This window comes from Equus caballus, chromosome 10 (genome assembly GCF_041296265.1).
Source record: "Equus caballus isolate H_3958 breed thoroughbred chromosome 10, TB-T2T, whole genome shotgun sequence".
Taxonomy (NCBI): Eukaryota; Metazoa; Chordata; class Mammalia; order Perissodactyla; family Equidae; genus Equus; species Equus caballus.
Genome location: NC_091693.1, coordinates 20,835,468 through 20,857,936, shown reverse-complemented (window position 1 = coordinate 20,857,936; position 22,469 = coordinate 20,835,468). Strand labels below are relative to the sequence as shown.

The following is a 22,469-nucleotide window of genomic DNA, read 5'->3' as shown; positions in this document are numbered from 1 at the left end:
AAGTTTGTCTAAAAATTGAAGGGCTTTCAGAAGAGATCGAACGTGTTGGTTTTAGAAATGCAGTTTATTTTTTTGTGTCTTTTTTTTTTAAAGATTGGCACCTGAGCTAACAACTGTTGCCAATCTCTTTTTTTTTTCCCTGCTTTTTCTCCCCAAAGCCACCCAGTACATAGTTGTATATTTTTAGTTGTGGGTCCTTCTAGGTGTGGCATGTGGGACACCACCTCAGCGTGGCCTGATGAGCCGTGCCATGTCTGTGCCCAGGATCCAAACCTGCAAAACCCCGGGGCCGCCGAAGCGGAGCGCGTGAACTTAACCACTCGGCCACGGGGTCGGCCCCTAGAAATTTAGTTTAAAATGTCTGAAGACATCGAATTAACTTACTTTGTAAGTGGGGCCAAACGTTATTATAAAGACCTATCCAGAATTAAAAGACATATCTAGAATAAAAAGATTTGTTAAACTTAATAGACTAAGAAAAAAAGTAGTTTGCTGGATTGGTCATTTTGATGCATGAACTATTGATTGCCATAGTCGAAATAAACCTCAGAGTTTTATTTTTTAGTTTTGTTTCCCTGCACGCTGAAACCAGCCTCAGGGCTCTAGAACCTGCTGTCCCACAGGTGTGGGGTTGTAGAAATGAGCAGGCCAACTCTGGGTTTGCCCTCAAAGGATGTGGGCTTCAGAAGGACGGCATCTCCAGGCGTCCTTGTCCGTCCTGTTCACAGGCGGATCTGAGCCTGGCATCCAGTATGTGCTCAGTAAACAGGTGTTGAAAGAGTGTTTGCCTCTCATGTCCTAGTGGGGATGGAGAAGGGAGACACCGTCAGAGATGGATGCAGAGAGCTGGGAGCAGAGAGAAAGAAGAGCGGGAATGGAGAAGAGGCCAGGAGAGGCAGCCCCAGATGACCCAGGACTGGGGAGGGAGAAGGCACCTTTTGGGCTCCCCACCCAGCGCCCCATTTCCCAAAGAGCCAGGAGCCACCTGTCCCCAGCGTGGCCTGTTGGTCTGTTTCCCCATCGACAGGTGGCCCTGCCCAACTCTCTCACCCACGCTCGCTCGCTCGCTGGGCCAAGGCACGTGCAGGGGGAGGGGGTGCCCCCAGACTGGATCCTACCCCTTTCTGCCACGTGGCCCTGGCCCCAGGGCGAGGGGCAGGAGAAGGGATGGAGGGGTCCCTGGGCAAAGAGGCCTAAGTCTTCCGGGCCCAAAATACCAACACAAAGGGCAGAAAGACAAGAGAGAAAGAGAGAGAGGGAGAGAGCGAGCGAGAAGGCTACAGAGACAGAAACACAGAGAGAGAGGCTGAGAAGAGTCGGGTCACAGAGAAAAGAGACAGAACAGAGAAGGAAAGATACAGAGACCCAGAGGGGTGGAGGAAGAGATTCATCGAGACTCACAGAGACACTTAAAGGAGAAGGACGAAACTTTGGGGGGCGATGGATATGCTCATTTTCTTGATTGTGGTGATGGTTGGATGTGTGTACATCAAAGACCCATCAAATTGGACACATAGATATACACAGCTCATGATACCTCAGTTACACTTCAATAAAGCTGCTTAAAAAAAAATAAAGCAGAAGGGAAATGAAGGAAAATGAAAGGCTTGAGAATTCTAAGGCATGTCTGACATATAAAGCATTCAGAACCATTAAAGAGAGAGGCACGGAGACACATAAAGACGCAGAGGGAGAGACAGGCAGACAGAGACATGTGGAGACACAAGAGAGAGAAAGAGGGATCCTAAGAGAGAGAGGGAGGAGGAGCGAGAGACCCAAAAAGAGATATTCAGTGGAGAGCGGATCAGAAAGATTCAGAGGGAAGCAAAAACAGAGAGAAGGAGGGGTAGAAAGAAAAGTTTGAGAGAAAAACAGAGGCAGAGTTGGAAAGATGATAAGGAGCAGGAGGGAGGGAGGCGGCACGAGTGGAAGGCGCAGAGAAGAAAGAAAGATTCTTGCGCCAAGAAGGGCGCCCCAGAGCTGTTGAGACGCCCCAGCGCGAGGCTGGGGGTGGCCGGGGAGGATAGGCGAGACCTGCGGGGACCCCTCCCCATCCCCGGGCCAGGGAGGTAGGGAGGGGCCTGGGTGGGGGGGTGCTCTGGGGGCGGAGGTGAGGGGAGGCAGGAAGAGTGATTGCTGAGGCCCGGCAGGGCGCCTCACTCCGTGGGAATGCGCCCCAGGGAGCAGTAGGTGGTTATAACCCAGGCCGCGTGCCCGGAGCCGAGGAGGAGGCGGCGGGACGGCGCCGGCCTCAGAAGTCTGCAGCCGACCTGGGAGTAGGTTCTGCACCCCCTACCTGGGGGACGCGGCAGGTGAGGCCTGGGGATGGAGACGGGGGGCGGGTGCGGAGGTGGGTCCGTGACCGGCTCTGGTCTGGAATGCGCCCCAATCTCTCTCTCCTCCCTCCTCGCCCGGACTGGAGGGTGCAGGATGTAGGTCTCAACTCAGCGCGGATGGTGGGCAACGTCCTCGTGGTCCCACCCCTGCCCTGGGAGACAGGACAGGGGAAGAAGGGGAGGGGGACAGGCTCCCAGAATCGCTTGGGCATCCCGGCCGCCATCCTCCTCTCACCAGGTGCGGCGGCCATGGCTGCAGCAGGCCCCCCGTGGACGTGGATGGTCTGCGCCCTCATAGCCCTGATTCTGAGGGTCACAGGTAACCAGACCCCTTGTGTGTGAGCCGGCCAGCTGCGTGGGTCCCTGGGTGACTCTGCGTGATCCTGGAGTGCCTGTCCCGGGGTGGGGGCTGCGTGTGGCTTGGTGTGGCTCCCGGCCTGGGTGAACGTGAGTCCGTGTCCATATCTGTGGTGGTGCAATTGTACGTGGTTGTGTGATTGCCACCGTGTGTGTGGTGCCTTCTCCCACATCGAGTGACTGTCTGTGACAGGTGGGACTACGCTTTGAGGCTGTATATGTGATTGTGTGGCCGGGTGTGTGTGCGTTTGAGATCCCCCGTGGCTGTCACTGTGTGAGTGGCCGACTGTATGCGTGCTGTCAGTGCCACTGTGCATGTGGCTCCTCGCTTTGTGCGTGACTGCAAGTGTCTGGGGTTCCTGTCCCTGTGTCACAGGATTTCAAGTGACAAAAGTGTTCATCACCATGAAAATGTGTGGCTAGGTGCTTTCGTGTGGCTGTATGTGATGGTGTGATGGTGAGATTGTGTGTGGCCGTGGGGCGGCTTGAGGGTCTCTGTACGTGTGAGTGTATGTGACCGCGTGTCTGTAGGGGGCTGTGGTGCGAGAGTGCAGCTGTGTGTGTGCTGTTCCCGTTGCTGCCTTAAGGGATGGAGTGTGCAGAAGGCGCTGTCACTACCAAAAGGTGGATGATGCTGGGGGCTGGCACTGTGCCACGCGGAGTCCACTGAGTGTAATGCTGTCACCATGCCAACGTGCCCGTGTGCAGAAGTGTATGTGGCGGTCTCTACATACATGCATATGCGGCCTGGGTGCGTGTCACTGCGATGCTGCGCGTGACATGCGGGTGAGATCATGTCAGGCTGCCCCCGAATGTGTGTCCGCGGGGAGTGTGTGTAGCTGTCCTGGAGGAGACGGTCCGTGCCTCTCTGTGCAACGGCGTGTGTGCTTGTCCGTGACAGCAGTTGTGTGAGCATTTCTTGGAGCGTGTGTGTAAATGAAGGCTTGGCTTCTCCGGGTCATCAGCAAGAACGTGAAGGCGTGAACGGCCCGTGGGGGGACCGGTGATGGAGTCGGCTATCTGTCTATCTGTCTGTAGGTCTGTGTGCGGGAGGAGGGTATTGGCAGGAGGATTCAGGAGACGTGTGTTTGAGAATTCAGAAAACCAGCCCTGCGTGCCCCCTCCCTGGGGCCCCCCAAGCCAAGACTATTCCTGGTTCTGCTCCCCTAACTCTCTCACAGCCCACAAGCTCTGCCTCCGCCCCTTTCCCTTAACTACATCCCTGGTCTGAACTTTTATCTACAGTCAGGGTCCCCTGGGACTGTGCCCCGTCCCTGCCCACTTCTACGACTCTCCTCCTTCTGGCCTTCTCCCATCCTGTCCTCAACTGGTGGATCCCCGCCCCCACTCATTATAACATCCCCTGGGAGTCTGGCCTTGGCCCTACCAGACTATTCCAAGCCCCTCCCACATTCCAGGCTCTGCCGCCTCCAGCACTGACCCCATTTACTGAGGCCTGACTCCACTTCTTTTTTTTTTTTTTTTTTTTGGTGAGGAAGATTGGCCCTGAACTAACATCTGTTGCCAATCTTCCTCTTTTTTTTTTTCTCCACAAAGCCCCAGTACATAGTTGTCCAACCTAGTTGTAAGTCCTTCTAGTCCTTCTATGTGGCACTCTGCCACAGCGAGGCTTGATGAGCAGTGTGTAGGTCCCCCCTCAGGATCCAAAACACAAACCCAGGCCACCGAAGTGGAGTGCAAACTTAACCACTAAGCCACCGGCTGGCCCCTGACCCCACTCCTTGAGCCCAGGTCCCACCCTTAAAACCCGGGGTCTCTGCCCATCCCCAGGCTCCAGCCCTTGAGCCGTGGCCCCGCCCCTGCGGTTGTCCATTCTACCCTCTCCGGTCCCACCCCCTGAGCTCTGGCCGCTCGCAGGCACCTTGAGGTCCAGTCAGAGTCCAGCCTCGCCACCTGAGCCCAGACTCCATCCTTGAGTTCTAAGCCTCACTCCTTCTTCAGCGCTTCCACACTTGCTCTCCAGGCTCCGCCTCTGGAGCCCCGGCCCCACCCTTCAGAACTCAGACGTCCTGGGGCTGGTCCCCTCTCTTGAGTCTAAAATTCATCCCCTGAGTCCAAGCTCCGCCCTTTTTTTTTTTTTTTTTTTGCCTCCAGAGCCTGTTCTTGCAAATGATGTTTCTTCCTGCGACAACCCCTCTCCCCGGGGGCCCTCTGGGAACCCCCAGGACCTTGGGCCCGGGGCCGGGGTGGGGTCCCGGGCGGACGACGACAGCAGCAGCCGCATCGTGAATGGGACCGACTGCGCCAAGAACAGCCAGCCGTGGCAGGGGGCGCTCCTGCTGCAGTCCAACCGGCTCTACTGCGGGGCGGTGCTGGTGGATCCGCAGTGGCTGCTGACGGCTGCCCACTGCCGGAAGCAGTGAGTGGGGGCTCCGGGAGCGGGGCGGGGCGGGGTCCGGGGGAGGGGACGCGGGGGAGGGTGGGGGATGAGGGAGCAGGAGGAGGAGGAGCTGGGAGTGGGATTAAGGATGGAGCTGGGGAGGAGCAGGGGTGGGGACGGGGTTAGGTTGGGGAGGGTGTTCTGGTAGCGGGTGGGACTCAGGGATCAGCCGGGTTGGGGGTTGGGAAGCCATATGTCGAATGGTTTGGAATGGAGATCTGATTCCGATTCGCTTTAGAAGTGGGGTTGCGGATGAAGACTGGACTGGGACCAGAAAGAGACGTGGGGTGGACGATGGGCTTGGGTTAGAGTTAGGAATGGGGTTGGGAGACGGCTGGGCGTGCACAGGCTGATGGTTTGGGGCGGGGACGGAATCAGGATTGTCTGTAGAATTGGAGGCGGCTGGGGATGGGATGGAGATAAACATGGAGTTGGGGTAGAGTTGCAGTGGGGAATAGATGTAGGATTGAGGATGGGGTTGGGGTGAGAGCTGCGAGTGAGGTTGGCGATGGCCGGAGTTGAGGTTGGGGATGGTTAGACTTGGGGGCTGGGAATGCGTGTGTTGGTGGTTTCTGTGTGGACAAAGGGTTAAGGTTGGGGATGGGTTTGGGGCTGTGATTGGGGTGGAGATAGGCGTGGGGCTGGAGATAAGGATGGTGTTGGGGCTGGGTTAAGGATGAGGTGGAGTTGGGCTTGGGACTAAGTTTGGAGTTGCAGTTGGCAGTGAATATGTGCATAGGGTTGGGGGTGGTGACGGGCATCATCTTCCTCAGATTTTTCAGAATCCGTCTCGGCCACCATTCCCTGAATGCCATCTATGAATCCGGGCAGCAGATGTTCCAGGGGATCAAGGCCATCCCCCACCCCGGCTACTCCCACCCCAGCCACTCCAATGACCTCATGCTCATCAAGCTGAACCGAAGAATCCGTGAGACTCAGGGTGTCAAACCCATCAGCATTGCCTCCCAGTGTCCAACTGCTGGGACCAGCTGCTTGGTGTCTGGCTGGGGAACGACCAGCAGCCCCCAGCGTGAGTGTCCCGGTCCCTCTTGATGCCCACCCGTGTCTGCCTCCTCCCCTTCCTGCCTCCGAGCATTCTGCCCCTCCCCGTCTTTCTCTACCACTCACTGCAGCTCTGTGCTCTGTGTCCGTTTGACAGTTTCCTTCCCCAAGGTCCTTCAGTGCTTGAACATCACTGTGCTGAGTGATGACAGGTGCAGGAAGGCTTACCCGGAACAGATAGACGAGACTATGTTCTGTGCTGGTGACGAGTCGGGCAGAGACTCCTGCCAGGTAAGGCTCGAGACTCCTTCCGTTCAGCAGATACACACGGAGTTGCCGTCTACGTAACCCGGAACCTTGCTAAGTGCTGGGAACCCAGCGACGACCAAATCAGTTACGACCCGTGTTCTCACTGGGTTCTTATTCTGGAGCAGCGCTGGCCAGCAGAAATATAATATGAGCCGTGCACGCAATTCTAAATTTTCTGGTAGCTACATATAAAAAGTAAGAAAGAGGGGCTGGCCTGGTGGCACTGTGGTTAAGTTCGGTGCACTCTGCTTTGGCGGCCTGGGATTTGCAGATCCAGATCCCGGGTGCAGACCGACACCACTCATCAAGCCATGCTGTGGCAGCAACCCACATACAAAAAACAGAGGAAGAGGGACACAGGTGTTAGTTCAGGGCCACTCTTCCTCAAGTAAAAAAAGAGGAAGATTGGTGACAGGTGTTAGCTCAGGGCCAATCTTCCTCACCAAAAAAAAAAAAAAGTAAAAAGGAGACAGGTGAAATTAACTAATTTAGTGATATAGTCTATTTAACCTCATGTATCCCAAGTTCCATCATTTCAAAATGTCATTCATATAAAACAATTATGAGTGAGATATCTTACATTTTATTTCATAGCAAGTCTTTGAAAGCCAGTGTGTATTTTTCACTCGGACAGCATGTCTCAGTTTGGGCTAGCCATATTTCAAGTGTTCAATGGCCCCATGTGTCTAGTGGCTCCTGTTTTAGACAGCAAGGTATAGAGGGAGAGATCAAGGCTGTTTTGCATGGCTGGGCAGGTTGGGCACTGCATAAAGATGTCACATCTAAGGGACCTCCCTTCACGTGATAGATATCACAGTTTTCTCTTATTTATTTTGGCAAGTTTCAGGCAGATGGCAGTCAAATGTCCTGTTCCCTCAAAATCTGTAGTATGAAAGTTTTCCCACCAATGCTGATAAAATGTCTTGAGGAAGAGAAATAGAAGCTTGTGGTAGGTATTTTTAAAAAGGAAATATTTAATACAGAGGATTGATTACAAAGTTGTTGGAAGGATTGGAGGAGCAAAAAGGTAAAAGACCCTCTGGTCAAGAAACGGCATAAATAGCATAATTTCAAAGAGTGGTGAGGGCTAGAGACAAAATAAAGCATAGTTTTATGATAGCAAGTGATGGGGGGAAATATTCAAAAGGGTGGTTGGAGGGCCTCAAAGAGGTGGTGTCTGAGCAGAGACTGAATGACACAAAGGAGCCAGCCTTGCAAAGGTTAAGGGAAAGACGAGCATGTGCAAAGGCCCTGAGGCAGGGAGAAATTTGGCTGATTCAAAGAATAGAAAAAAGCCAGTATGTTTGGGGCATAGCAGGTAATGGGTGGGGCAGTAGGAGTTGAGCCTAGAGAGACAGGAAGGGGCCAATGTCAACAAATATTTCTTTCTTTACTTCTTTTTGGGTTTTATTTTTTTTTACAAGGAAGATTGGCCCTGAGCTAACATCTGTTGCCTCATTTTCCCCCCAAAGCCCCAGTACGTAGTTGTATATCCTAGTTGTAGGTCATTCTAGTTCCTCTACGTGGGACACTGCCACAGCATGGCTTGATGAGCAGTGTGTAGGTCCACACCCAGGATCCAAACCAGCGAACCCCAGGCCACTGAAGTGGAGCACGCGAACTTAACCACTTGGCTCCAGGGCCAGCCCCTCAACAAATATTTCTTGATCCCCAACGCAGAGCTTCTCTATGCTCTCATGGAAGCTATATCTGTTGAAGATGACAGAAATTAAAATTAAACTGTCACAACGGTTAGGACCCTTCCCTGTCTTCAGGCCCTCAAGGGTTCTAGAGGGATGTAATTTAACGAGCTTTCTGCTGGCAGGATGGACGCTTCAGTCCCACTGGCCTTTAGTCAGCTGTGGGCTCAGACATCATTCTGATGGCTGTGAGAACTGCCCCCCAAAACTTTACAAAGCTGACAATTACAGCGACTTCCCAGGTCTCCAAATTTCATGTGTGTCCCCACTTGACACTGGAAGCACACACACCCGGAGAGATGGGGGAGTGGGGGGTTTTATCAGAAGAAAGCACATCTACTTCGAAAGTCAACTTTTTAAATCACTTAGCCTTTCTGTAGCTAAAGTTAGTACCGTGTGTGTGTGTGTGTGTGTGTGTGTGTGTGTATTTCAGACCTCAAGTGGCTTTTTCGTGGCAGCCTGTGGTCTGGGTGTGGCCACTAAAAGCAAGAAATAATAGCCACCACACCACTAATACTCACAGGATAATAATGATCACAGGAAGCTAATTGCTGGACATCGTTTTAAGTAGTTCACATGCATCAGCTCGTTAATTCATTCCGCCATTATTATCAGCTCTATTTTACAGACAAAGAGCCAAGGCTCACAGCAGTTAATTAACTGCCTCTCAAAAGAAACTCTGCAGGGGTATTAAGCAAAAAATCACGAGAGAAATTAAACCACAAGAAAGTTGAGATTCAGAGATCCGGGCTGCCAAGCTCTTTTGCCTGGAAACGGTGTTTGCTAATGGGCAAGAAGCCAGGTCCTAGGCTTCTTTATAACTGATACCAGGTATTCTGCATAAACATAACTAAGAAATGACGGTAGAGAGTGGTGAGTATTATTATAGGGGAAGGTCCCATGGGAGAAATACGGTATTCAAAGGCTGAAGGGGAGCGTGAGAGAGAAACAGAGGGAGCCAGGCAAAGAGGGAGACAGAAGAGGTTGGGGGTTGGGTAGAGAGGGACACACGGGGCTTCTAAGGGTTGGACTTGGGGTGAAATATTAACGTTCTCTCCCTCCGTCTCTCTCTCTTTGCCTGCATCTCCCTCTGTCTTTTCCTGGGTCTCTTCATTGCTCTACTTTTTCCACCTCTGTGTCTTTGTCTCCTGCTCCCTGGTTCTTCTTCATCTGTCTGTCTCCCTCCCTCCACCCACCCACATCTCTGCCGCTCTCTGCCTCCCTTTCTCCCCCGTAGGGTGATTCCGGGGGCCCCGTGGTCTGCAATGGCTCCCTACAGGGCCTTGTGTCCTGGGGCGACTCTCCTTGTGCCCAGCCCAACAGACCCGGCGTCTACACCAACCTCTGCCGGTTCACCAAGTGGATCCAGGACACCATCCGGTCCAACTCATGAGTCATCCGGGGACCTGGCGTCCCCCATCCCCTGCAAGGACCCTGGCCTTCCTTCCAGACCCCGGTTCCTCCCCAAGAATGTTGAGATGGTTAATCTTTTCAGCTCCCCAGATCTCCTGGAGTCAGGGCTCCCCTTTCCCAACTGTGACTGACCCCGCCTGCTAGTTGGATCCTGGAGACAGCTCCCAGAATGACCAGGGCAAGGGATGCACCTTCCTAACTTCTTCAGTGCTCCCTTCCTCAGCCCCAGAGTCCACCCCTGGTCTGCAGCTGTGACGGGAATTTGGTCCCAAAAATAAAGCGTCTGAGAGAAGTGGATTCTGTGTGTGTGGTCTCCTCCCTTTGCCACTCTCTGAATGGCTGGGCAGCTGGGAACAAGTCACTTCTCCCCTCTGCGCTGCTGTGTTAGTGTGATTGGGTTATTGCATTTGCTTGAGATCCACTCAAGCTGCTGCCAACTCAGAAAGCAAATTTGCCTGTTATTTTACCTTAAAATGAGTTTTTTCAGGAATAGCCAAAAGAATTGCAATTCAGGATGTGCATGCTAAGGCAAACCATAGGCAAATCCAGCAAAGAAGAGGAGCTGCCTTTATAGAGAAAAAGGGGGAGTAGGAAGGGGCTGTTCTAAAGGGAAGTCCATTGGAGGAAAGTAACAGTCAGGGCGGGAATGGCTTCTCATTGGCTGAGCTGTGGTGTTTCTCATTGGCTGGGCTGTGGTGTTTCTCATTGGCTGAGCTGTGGTGTTTCTCATTGGCTGGGCTGTGGTGTTTCTCATTGGCTGAGCTGCGGCGTTTCTCATTGGCTGAGCTGCGGCATTTCTCATTGGCTGAGCTGTGGCGTTTCTCATTGGCTGAGCTGTGGCGTTTCTCATTGGCTGAGCTGTGGCGTTTCTCATTGGCTGAGCTGTGGCGTTTCTCATTGGCTGAGCTGTGGTGTTTCTCATTGGCTGAGCTGTGGCGTTTCTCATTGGCTGAGCTGTGGTGTTTCTCATGGGCTGAACTGTTACCAGGTGGGGAGAGAAATCTTCCTTCAGTAGTTTGCTTTCTGTCCAAGATGCAGCTCTGTGTCTTGCTCTTTGGGGTAACTGATGATGTGTGATAGGGTGTGAGAGCTCCCCCTGCAGGTCTTCCCCACTCCAACTTAATTAAAGTTTCTTTTACTAATTTCCATGCTGTTTTTCATTTTCTTCACAAATATTGATCCAGTGGCTTCTTTGTTAACCAAGGATGGTTAGTTCCAGGTGCTGGGGATACTGCAACAGGCAAACTGGAGAAAAAAATCCTGCCTTATAGAGTTCCCATTCTAGTAAAGGAAGACAGACAATAAGGACACAGACAAATACATTATGTATGATAATGAGTATGTAAGCGATGTGAATAAAACAAGAAAAGGGCACGAGGAAAGAGGAGGAATGTTGAGGGGAGGGGACCTGTTTATACTGGATGGTCCAGGAGGGACCCAAAGATGTCCACATCCCGAATACCTGGAACCTGGGAGTATGGGACCTTATGGGGCAAAGGGACTTTGCAGGTGTGATTAAATTAAGGATCTTGAGATGGAAGATTACTCTGGATTGTCTGGGTGGGATCATTATAATCCCAAGGGTCCTCATAAGAAGGAGGCAGGGCCAGAATGAGAGAGAGATTGGAAGATGCTATGCTGCTGGTTTTGAAGATGAAGGAAGGGGCCGTGAGCCTAGGAATGCAGGTGGCCTCCAGGAGCTGGAAAGGGCTCTCCCCTGGAGCCTCCAGAAGGAACTCAGCCCTGCCCGCTGCCCTGCCCTTGATGACAGCCCAAGTGAGACAACATTTTGGACTTCTGGCCTCCAGACCAAGAAGAGTGTAAATCTGTGGAAGACGCTAAATTTGTGATAATTTGTTACAGTGGCCATAGGAAACTAACACGAAGGGCTTCTCGGAGGAGGTGACAAAGACCAGTGTGGCCAGAAACTTGTTTCTTTGTTTTCCTTAAGAGGTTGGGAAGCCACGGGAGGCTTTTAAGCCAGATGGTGACATTTGTGGAAAATAAAATGGAGCTGCTCATTGGCCAGAGTATAAAAGGGAGGTGGGTTATCGAGAAAATATCCATGACTCACCATTGGAAAATGTGAGGACAGAAGCAGCTGTCTGTGGGATCTCGCTCTCCTCCCCCCAGTGACCTTTCTTTCATGGTTTCGCTCTTTTCACTTCCTCCAAGGGGCATCTTCTATTTCCTCATCCCCCTACTCACCGGGTCCAGTTATTGGCTTTTCTTAGTTCACCGTCCCCAGAGAGAGAAAAAAACCTGATTGGCTGCCCGTGGGTCAGGTGCTGACTCTCGGTCCAAACAGCTGTGGCCAAGGAGGGCGGGGCCACATGGTACAAGGCGCATCCTCCAGTCACCACTTCATCCATAACAGCGGCAGGGCAATGCTCCTAAGAAGGCTGGGGGCCTGGCAGTCAATGAAAGGGACACATCAAGAGACACGTGTTCTAGTCTTCAGCACTTTCTGAGTGACCTCTAAAAAGTCTTGTACTCTTTCTGGATCTCAGTTTCTCCATCCATAAAAGAGGAGGATTGGGATGTAACACTCTGCATGTGCCAACCCCGACCTGAGATTCTGCTGTGTACTCGAGGTGGTCAGAGGTGGACACAGAAAGTCATTCCAGGGATTATCTTGGAAATGGAACATTCTATAAAAGGAATTCTATTAGGGAATTTTATCAGTGACAAAACACTAAACTAAAAGTGGCTTACAAAATAAGGACATTTTATTATTTTATGTAACAAGAAGCTCAAAGCAAGGACACTTAGGTGGTTAGTGTGATGTCCAAAGGACGTCATTGGGAGTCCACGTACTTGCTTTCTTCTCTAACATCCTCTGCATTCACTCATTCACTTGACTATGAAATATTAGCTTGGTAATATTATAGACATTTTGGATACAGTAAATAACAAAACAGACCAAAAATCTCTGCCTTCATTCAGCTTACATTCTGGAATGGAGGAAGAAAACACGTGGGCTTTCTTCTTCAGGCTTGTAACCTCATGTTTGTAAAAAGGCTGCATGGTACCAGCCATCACATTCTCACACAACCATGACAAAAGGCAGGAAGGAGAGTTTCTCCGAGCAGAGTTCTCTTCATAAGGAAAGAAAGTCTTTCTCCAGAATCCCTCCCCAACTCCTACCCCTGCAGACTTCTCTTCGGGTCTCAGTGGAGAAAGTCCCAGTACCCATTGCTGTCGGAGAAGCTATAGAAATGATTTGAAGGAAAGAAATGAAATAGACGAACAGGGGGTGAGAAGTGGCTGCCCGGTAGACAGTCAATGGTGTGAAGAAAAACAATTAATAATATTGATATAATGATAGTCATCATCATCAGCTCCTCTCTTGTGCCCATTTCCCAGTCCTCATAACAAGTTTGGGAGACATTCTACACTGGGTGGGGTGCCAGGCTTGGGGCCACCAACCATTGGTAGCCAATGATTCATCTACTCTTCTTGGCGGTCAGCAATCTAAGGTTAATGTCCAGGGTGCTGTGGCAGATGTGGGCTTGGCCCAGCTCCAACTGCTCTCTACAAGGAAGCGTAAGTCGGGTAATGTGGTGCAGAAATAGGGGCAAATAATATTGACATAATTCCCGGTATGGAGGTAGTTGAAAGTCATAATGGTAAAAAAAAAAAAAAAAAAAAAAAAAAAAAAAAAAAACCTTCTAAAGCAGAGCAGAATGGTAGCCAAGGACAATCTTTAGCATATTTTCCAAAATGTTGCTGTTAGATAATCTGCTTTTGGCATCAAGTAAGAGAAAATTCAGGCTGTCTTCAATAGGAAACAAAGTTTTAACCTCACGTGCCAAGAAATGCAAGGAAGGGCAGCTCCAGGCACAGGATCTCAGGCTCTAGGTCCATTTCTCTCTGTCGCTTTTGGTCCTCCCTCACGTGAGCTCATCCTCTTCCAGACCAATGACTATAGCCAGTCTCTTTTTGAGAAGGATGACACTTTTCCAGAAACCACTCCTGGAGAGAATTTCCTTTGTTCTTCTTGGCTAGAATCGGGTCACATCCTCAATCAATCACAGGCCAGGGGAAATGAGATTGACGTGGTTGATTTGCACCAATCAGGATCCGCTTCTGAGATTGACACCAGAACGTCCCCTGAATCGGGTAGGTGGCAGGAGGGGCTGCTCCTTGAATGAAATCGGGGTTCTCTCATCAAAGAAGGGAGAAAGATGGAGATCGGGTGTACAACCAACGGTGTCTTCCGTAGGCGTCCTTTCAGCGTTTCAATTAACTTTCCACTGAAGGATAGGCTACATATGTAAATGTGCAAATATCATAAGTATCCTAAACTCGATGAATTTTCACGAAACGGAACACGTCCTTGTAACCAACACCCAGATGAAGCAACAGAACATGACCAGCTCCCGAAAGACCTCCTAAGGCCCCCCAGCAGTCACCAGCCCCAAGTGTAGGGACCTTCCTCACATTTATCACCATCAATTAGTTTTGCCTGTTTATGGACTTTGTATAAACATACATTTATTTATATAGATAGGTTTACAGAAACATCATAAATTGATATGAATAAAATTGCACAGCTCACTGTCTTGCGTTTGGCTTGTTTTGCTCAATATTATATTTGCGTGGTTCCTCCAGATTTTTGTTTACAGTTCTGAACATTTCGTTCTGTTTGCCACACAGTATATGTGTAAATCTATTCTAATTTACGGACCCATTTTTACGACGAATGGGCATCTGGGTCGTTTCTAGTTTCTTCAACAGTTTCAGAGGTCGTGTGCTGATGTAACGTTTGCTAAAACTATGGTGAAAAGAGCCGATTAAGGAGAAGCCGTGTGCTTGATTCTCCACGTCCCCCATCCGTGAGCTTCTTCCTCCGGGGGGCAGAGCCTGGATGCATCCCCAGGTCAGGTTTAGGCTCAAAGGTGAGTCTGACATGAGGAGGGAGGAATGTGGGTCAGAAGGCAGAGGTCGATGTGTTCTGAATCTGTCTGACTCAGCACAGGGCACGTCGGGCAAAATTGAGATGTGTTAGTCACCATTCTTGCCACGGCATCACCACCTGATCCCACTATTGCTCAGGGTGTCACGCGACCTGGATCAGGATTTCACCCTACTTCTGGGTGAGCATGTACTGCAGTTCTAAGCAAGAAGATGTACGCTGAAACCTAGTGGCTGGGTTTTCCTTGCAAGTTCTTGTTTTGTGGATAAAAGGGAGGGCGTTCTGTTCTATCCCTCCTCCTCGTCTCACCTCCCATCCGGGTGCCTGGAGCTGGACCAGCCACTTGGCACCATGAGGATAAAAGCCAAAGGGCAAAGATGGGACCACAAGAAGCAAGGAGAAGGCTGCGCTCTGGTGACTTGCTGAGGCGCCTGCTCTCAGGCATGAATTCCCAGCATCTGGGCTTAAAGAGAGAAAACCAAACCTGGGTGTCTGGGCTACTGTCATTGGTGTGGGGTTCCCTGATACAGAGGAGACGATGGGGAAATGAAGTTTCTAGGAACTAAATGCTGAGCTAAGACATCGCGCAGATTTTCCTGGGCAGGTTCGACTTTCTTTTCCTGGATGAAGATGTGTCTTTCTCAATATAGAGGCCGGTCCCGGGACCAGGAGGGGACAGACGCCAGTAAATAGTTCCTGATAAGGGTGGAGAGGAGCAGTGTATTTCCTGTACGGTGACGTAAGTGGTGAGGCGAACAGGGCTGTGGTGGTGCAAGATATAAGCTTCTCACCCGACTAGATGTTAAGACATACTACAAAACAAAATCAAAGTGTTTTTCAAAAGTGTGGTATTACTGTAAGAACGGACAAATGGATCAGCAACACAGAAGAGAGAGCTCAGAAACAGACCCGTGAGAACTCAATATAATATTACACAATAGATATACAATATGATACAATAGCAACCCAAATTAATGACGGAAAGATGGGACACTTAGTGAATGGTGCTGGGGAACCTGGCTCACTGTTTGGAGAAAAATACACCTAGATTCCTACCTAACACCACACTTGATGATGGACTCCAGATGTATTGAAGAGCAACATGGGAAACATACACTTGTAAAATTAATAGAAGATAACCAAGAAGAATATCTTTGAATCTCTGTGATAGTCCCAGCAGCCTAGTGGTTAGGTTCGGTGCCCTCTGCTTCAGCAGCCTGAGTTCGGTTCCCAGGCATGGACCTACACCACTCATCTGTTAGTGACCATGCTGTGACAGCAGCGCTCATACAAAAAAAAAGAGGAAGATTGGCAAAAGAGGAAGATGTTAGCTCAGGGCAAATCTTCCTCAGCAAAAAAAAAAAAGAAAGAAAGAAAGAAAGAAAAAAGCACAGATCATAGAACAAACATTAATTAGTTTGATTATGTCAAAATTAAGGGTTTGAGTTTAATAGAGGGTAAAAGGGACCATTAATAGGCATTTATCAGAATAGGAGAAGTTATTTGTGGACAAGGGACCAATGCCTATAATAGGCAAGAAGCACCTGTGGATTGATAAGAAAAAAGATGGACACCTTTGTGAGAAAATGGATAAAGGCTGTGAAGAGGCAATTTGCAGAAGCAGAACTTGAAAAAGCTAGCATGCATGTGAGGGGATGTTCAAACTCATTAGTTATCAGAGAAATGAAAAATTGAAACAATAATGAGATGCCACTTTACAGCGGCTAGGCTAGAGAATATTAGAAGGATGGAGAGGGTGGAGTGTTGTCAGAGATGGACGGGCGTCAGAATGCGGCTACTCTGGGAAGTGTGCTGCCTCCGATTCTGAGGAAGAATCTGGCACTGTTTCATCAAATTAAGTATACACACATCCCATGCCTCAGGAATCTCTCTCCTGGCTATACACCCCAAAGACATTCTTACACACCCACAAGGGGGCACACACAAGGACGTGCCTTGCAGTGTTCTTTGCGGTGGCTGGGAGCTGGCAGCCATCGCCTGTCCATCCCCAGGGGGGTTGTTGGGTAAATGTGTGGCTGCTCTCCATGGAGCTCCTGCAAAGGAGGTTGACGCAATGAGGCAGACGGATGAACACATCCAGCATAGACGGATCTTAAGAACACAGTGCTGTTTGAAAGGCGACTTACAATAGAATGAGATGGATAACGCAACGCCAATTATGTAAATTAAAATTACGCGCACCTAAGAACCACACTACACGTTTTGTAAGACTGAGGAAGGGTGGGAAGGAGGAAGGGAGGAAAGGGAGGGGAGGAATAAAAGAGGGATTCTGTATAAACCAGGGCTGAGAACGATACACATGATCTTCAACATCTGAACCAAAGATCTAAAGGGAGTGAAAAATAACTATGATGTCAAATTGTCAAGCCACACCTTGCATGGAGGGTATGGGGGCTGAGCCCTCTGCAAGGCTGGGGAAGGGGGGTGTGTGTGTGTTTGTGTGTGTGTTGTGCGTGTTGCTCACTGTGGCCACCTTCCGGTACTTTTTTTATATCCCTGACTTGTTAAGTCAGATCCTTAATCTAACCCAACTGTGACTGATTCTCCGTTGTTTCTGTCCCCCCACCCCATCCCCCGCCACTGAAATGCACAGAATTGGCTCAGAATCTCCAAGAGGTGGCAAGGAAGAGTGAACAGTGGCCTCGGGTGTGGCTCGGAAAGCTGGCGCGTTCCACCAAGCGCCCTCGCTCTTGGCTCTTGGGATGGTTGATCCCGGCTGGAAAGCAAGGTCTGGGAGTGGCCCCAATTTTGTCAGTGGGAAGACCTTCCTCATGCATTCCACACACCAGATAAGCATCTAATTGTTGACTGCTGAGAGGCCGGCTGTGGGTTACCTTTCATCAGTAATAAGAATGAGGAGGAGGAGGAGGACGACGATGATAGCGCCATTTATCAAGAGCTGGCCACCTCGCTGAACTCATTGCGTGCCTGTCTCTCCTGGTTCTCACAGCGACCTCAGGAGGAAAGCTCTACGCGAGTCAGGAGGCTGAGGGGCAGCGAGGCTGGGGGAATTTGGCTCCATTTCTGCAGCTGGTACGTGGCAGAATAGGAATGGGGATCAGGGGAGGAGCAGAGTTGAGCCTGTGCCTGAAACCGCACTGTGCTGGAGCCAACAAAAGCAGCACAGGGACCAGGACCAGACCAGGGAGACTGACAAGAGGTGGGAGGGAGGGAGGGAGGGCCGGGGAGGAAGAGGGAATCGGGGAGGGCAAGAGAGAAGGAGGGGAGGAGGGAGGGAGGAAGAGAGACAGACAGGGAGCTGTTTTATTTTTTAAAGATTGGCACCTGAGCTAACATCAGTTGCCAATCTTCTTTTTTTTTTTTTCTGCCTCTTCTTCTCCCCAAAGCCCCCCAGGACATAGTTGTATATTCTAGTTCTCAGTCCTTCTGGTTGTGGCATGTGGGATGCCGCCTCAGCACGGCCTGAGGAGCGGTGCCATGTCTGCACCCAGGATCCGAACCGCTGAAACCCTGGGCCACCCAAGCGGAGCACAGGAACTTAACCACTCGGCCACCGGGCCGGCCCCCAGAGAGCTTTAAAGAGGGACTAGAAGAGATTTAAAGATAAACTGAGAGAAAGAGAGAGAGAGACTGGGAAAAAAACCGTAGAGAAAGGTTCTGAAGGAAGACTTAGGGAGATGGAGAGAGGGGCTCAGTAACATAGATAGATGGATAGATAGATAGATAGATGGATGGATGAGAAAGACAATTACAAAAGAGAGAGGGAGAGAGGAAGGAAGGATTCCTGCCGTGAGTTTTAAGGGTGGCAGTCCGGGATCCCTGTTTCCCTTGCTGCCCCTTTTTTCTCACTCCCCTTCCCCTTCCAGATGCCTCAGTGCCCCCTACCCCCACCCCTTGGCTTTGCAGCCAGACATCCCGAGCGCCCACCTCTCTTCCCTCAGGCCCTGGGCTGAGTCCCCCACGGATAGTGTCCGTCCTGCAGTAAAGAGGGGACACGGCCACAGAGGGGCTGGGCTCCGATCTGCACCTGCTCCCTGTTCCGTAACGTGGGGCCTCCTCTTGGGCTGCCGTGAGCATTTCAGGAGAGAATGCACGTAGAGGCAAAGACCCGGAGCCTGGCACAGAAGGCGCGTGTGAGAATCATTGTTTCTGCCATGACTATGAACATAGTTACTGCTGTCCTGGAGTTCCCGGGAGCTGCTAGCGCAGATGCGTAGAGAGCCCTTGCTGCATTAGCATCCCCTGGGAGCTTGTGAGAAGCGTAAATTCCTGGCCCCTCCTCAGCCCAAGTGAATCAGGAGTTGCATTTTAACAAGATCCCCTAGTGACTTGCGTGCACGTTCAAGTTTGAGAGGCGCCGCTAAGCGCCCGGGAGGAAGGAATTTTCAACCCGGTGCTGGAATCCACCATTTGCTCTCCGGCGCCACCTTGAGGCCTGTTGAAGAATTGACCTGGGCAAGCCGACGACGGCGTGGCGCGAAATTTCCAGCCCCGCGTCTCTGCAGACCAGTTCTTAGGCTCACTTTGGGCAGGTTACTTGACTCCTCTGAGCCGTAGATGCGTCAGACTCCTTACCTGTAACACCGAGATTGCAACTCACGCACAGTGCCTGCCCCAGAGTTGGTGCTGACAAAACGTTCTACCACGTTCAGGATGAGTCCTTGCTTCCCAGATGGAGCCTGGACATAATGTAGGGAGCAGGCTACCGAATCCATGGTGTTATGGCTTAAGTTGCATCCCCCCCTCCAAAAGATGTTGAGGTCTTAATGCCCAGAACCTGAGAATATGACCTTATTTGGAAATAGGGTCATTGCAGATATCATTCATTAAGCTGAGTAGAGTGGACCCTTAATCCAACTCGCATGGTGTCTCTATAAGAAGAGGGAAGACCCTGTGAAGACAGACACACAGGGGGAGAAGGCCATGTGACGACGGAAGCAGAGACTGGAGTGATGCAGCAGCAAGCCGAGGAGTGATGGCCACCGCCGGAAGATGGAAGAGGCAAGGAAACATTGTCCCCAGTCTCAGAGAGAGCACGGCCCTGCTGACACCTCCATTTCAGATTTCAGGCCTCCAGAACTGCGAGACAATAAATGTATGATGTTTTAAGTCACCCAGTTTGTGATACTTTGTTACAGCAGCCTTCGCAAATGCACACACATGGGAAGGCTCATCTTCTATGTAAGTTAGATGTGGGCACTAGAATATCTCAGGGTCCCTTTCCTCTAGAGGAAGAAATTAAACATGTCTCCTTTACAACAGAGGATATACTAATGGCCGATAAGTGCATGAAAAGATGCTCGACATTATCAGTCATGAGAGAAATGCAGCTTAAAACCGCAGTCAGACACTACTATACACCCATCAGATTGGCCAAAAATAATGTCTTATATCCCCCAAACTCCAAAATATAGCAGAGATGTCGAACAACCAGAACTCCCGTACGTTGTTGGTGGGAGCGTAAAACGGTGTAACCACTTTGGAAAAAGGTCTGGGAGTTTCTTATAGTACTAAACACGGTCTGCTCTATGCCCAGGAATCCCACTCATGGGTATTTCCCCAAGAGAAGCGAAAGCCCACGTCCACTCAGACTTTTACAGAGGTGTTCATGGCAGCCCCAACCTGGAAGCAGCCGAGGTGTCCGTCAACCAGAGAAAGGACAAACCAACGGTGGTGCGTTCAGATACTGGGAGGTGCCTCTGTCATTACAAGGAACAAATTGATGCTACATGAGTGAACTCAAGATGAAAGAAGCCTTCCTTATGTCTCCATTTATGTGAAGTTCCAGGAAAAAACAACAGTAATCTGTGGTGGAAAGAAATCAGAAGGCTGCTTGCCTCTTGGTTGAGGCAGGGGTGGGGGTTGACTGGGAACTGGCAGGAGAGAACGTTCTGGGGTGATGGTAGATGTTCTGCATACTGACAGGGGTTTGAGTCACACAGGTGTGTGCATTTGTCAAAGCTCATTGAAAAGTACAACGTGGGTTTTGTGCATTTCATTGTATATGAATTTTACCTTAAAAAAGAAACAAAGTTCGAATTATAGGAAATGACATATATGTTTGAGACTTTAGGAAGAAGTGTACTGATGTCTATGACTTACTATGAAATGCATCAAAAATAAGATAGATGGGTGGATGGATGGATGGATGGGTGGATGGATAGATGGGTAGATGGATGGATGGATAGATGGACAGATGGTTGAACAGATGGATGGATGGATGAATGGGTGAACAGATCCTTGGACAAATGGACGGATGGCTGGACAGATGGATGGATGATGGATGGATGGATGGATAGATGGTTGGACAGATGGATGGATCAATGATTGGACAGCTGGATGGGTGGATGGGTGGACAGATGGTTGGGCAGATGGATGGTTGGACAGATGGTTGAACAGATGGACGGATGGGTGGACAGATGGTTGGATGGATGGATGGATGGATGGACAGATAGTGGGACAGATGGATGGTTGGACAAATGGATGGATGGACGGATGGATGGATGGATGGATGGATGGACAGATGGTTGGATAGATGGATGGATGGATGGGTGGTTGGACAGACGGACAGACAGATGGATGGATGGTTGGACGGATGGATGGATGGATGGTTGGACAGTTGCATGGATGAGTGGATGGATAGATGGTTGGACAGACAGACGGATGGACGGATGGAGAGATGGATGGATGAATGCATGATGGATGGATGAATGATTGGACAGATGGTTGGACAGATGGATGCATGGATGGATGGTTGGGCGGATGGATGGATGATGGATGGATGGACGGATGATGGATGGATGGATGGATGATTGGACAGATGGTTGGACAAATGGTTGGACAGATGGATGGATGGATGGACAGATGGTTGGACAGATGGATGGATGGTTGGACTGATGGATGGACAGGTAGATGGATGGAAGGTCAACAGACATGTGATAAAGCAAGTATAATAAAATGTGAATAGTGGAATTCAGGTAGTGGGTATATGGGTGTTAGCTGTAAATTTCTTTTAATTTTACAATATATTAGAAAATATCCATACGAATATTGGGGGGAAATCAGATATGTGTCTGGGTGAGTTGCAGTAGTTGAGTTCTTCTCCATCTTAATTGCCACCACCTCAGAACGAGCTGTCTTCTCCTCCCTGGATATTCATTCATTCATTCAAACACTTGTTGAGCACCAACTCTGTGGCGGGCACTGTTGTAGGTTCGCAGACTGCAGCACTGAACAAGTCAGAGAAAGTCTGTTTTGCGTAGAAAAGGAGAAAGACAATAAACAAGTGAAGTACGTGTTTCACATTTCCACGGGGGCGTTAAATGCTATGAAGGTGAATAAATCGGGATAAGAGGACAGAGAGTACTTGGGAGGGGTTTTACTTGCCATCCACCGGCCAAGAGAGGCCTCTCCGGGGAGGTAACGCATCACAGAGCGGAAGCAGCGCGGGAGGGAGGCCCCGAGGTGACTGCGAGCCTCCGGGATGCGCCATGCGCCGCACATGCAGGCACACTGGATGGTCGTAAATGCCCCCGCCCCCACCCCCGCATCCCCCGCACGGGTCTCTGCATCTGCTCTCGCCCTGCTCTGCCCTCGTCTGTTCCTTACACGACAAACAGGAGTCTGAGAACTGCCTACGGGGAAGGAGGCGTCTTTTGTTCTGCAGATCAGCCTTTGGGACTTTGGTGATGGGGATGGAAGAAGTGGATCGCTGCCTCAACAGTGAGAAGAGTGGGGAGTCCATGGGGCGGAGGAAGAGAGGACTGATGGCGAAGAGGAGAGAGGATTGAGCTGCGTGGCCTGCAGGTGGGGAACCTCCTCGTGAAGAGGGGTAGGAGACAGGAGGATCTTTCCAGAGCCAGGATGCTGGAAGGTCAAGGCTGGAGTCCTCACTTTGAAGTCGATCCTTTTTGGCAAACCCACCATCAATAAGCCTGCCTGGGAGAGCATTTTGTGTGGAAATCGAGAATTGTGTCCCTTCGGGTGGCAGTAGGATTCTGAGGTGCTCTAGATGGCCAGGCTGGAATTCTGTTCATGTGGATCGGGGTGGG

The 22,469-nt window shown here is 50.5% G+C and overlaps 1 protein-coding gene and 1 long non-coding RNA gene across 2 annotated transcripts; both read left to right on the top strand.

The window, feature by feature from the left end:
* Positions 1 to 1,486: 1,486 nt before the first annotated feature.
* KLK5 (kallikrein related peptidase 5) lies at positions 1,487 to 9,815 on the top strand. The gene is made up of 6 exons (XM_023650276.2): positions 1,487 to 2,312; positions 2,575 to 2,655; positions 4,809 to 5,073; positions 5,868 to 6,124; positions 6,254 to 6,387; positions 9,343 to 9,815. Exons 2-6 carry the CDS (start codon positions 2,586 to 2,588, stop codon positions 9,496 to 9,498), a joined length of 882 nt encoding a protein of 293 aa, XP_023506044.1. The 5' UTR covers positions 1,487 to 2,312; positions 2,575 to 2,585; the 3' UTR covers positions 9,499 to 9,815.
* Positions 9,816 to 17,296: 7,481 nt separating this feature from the next.
* Positions 17,297 to 19,531, top strand: LOC138915755 (uncharacterized). Its single transcript, XR_011421961.1, has 2 exons — positions 17,297 to 17,490; positions 18,360 to 19,531. It is a non-coding gene; the product is annotated as an uncharacterized lncRNA (long non-coding RNA).
* Positions 19,532 to 22,469: the final 2,938 nt, after the last annotated feature.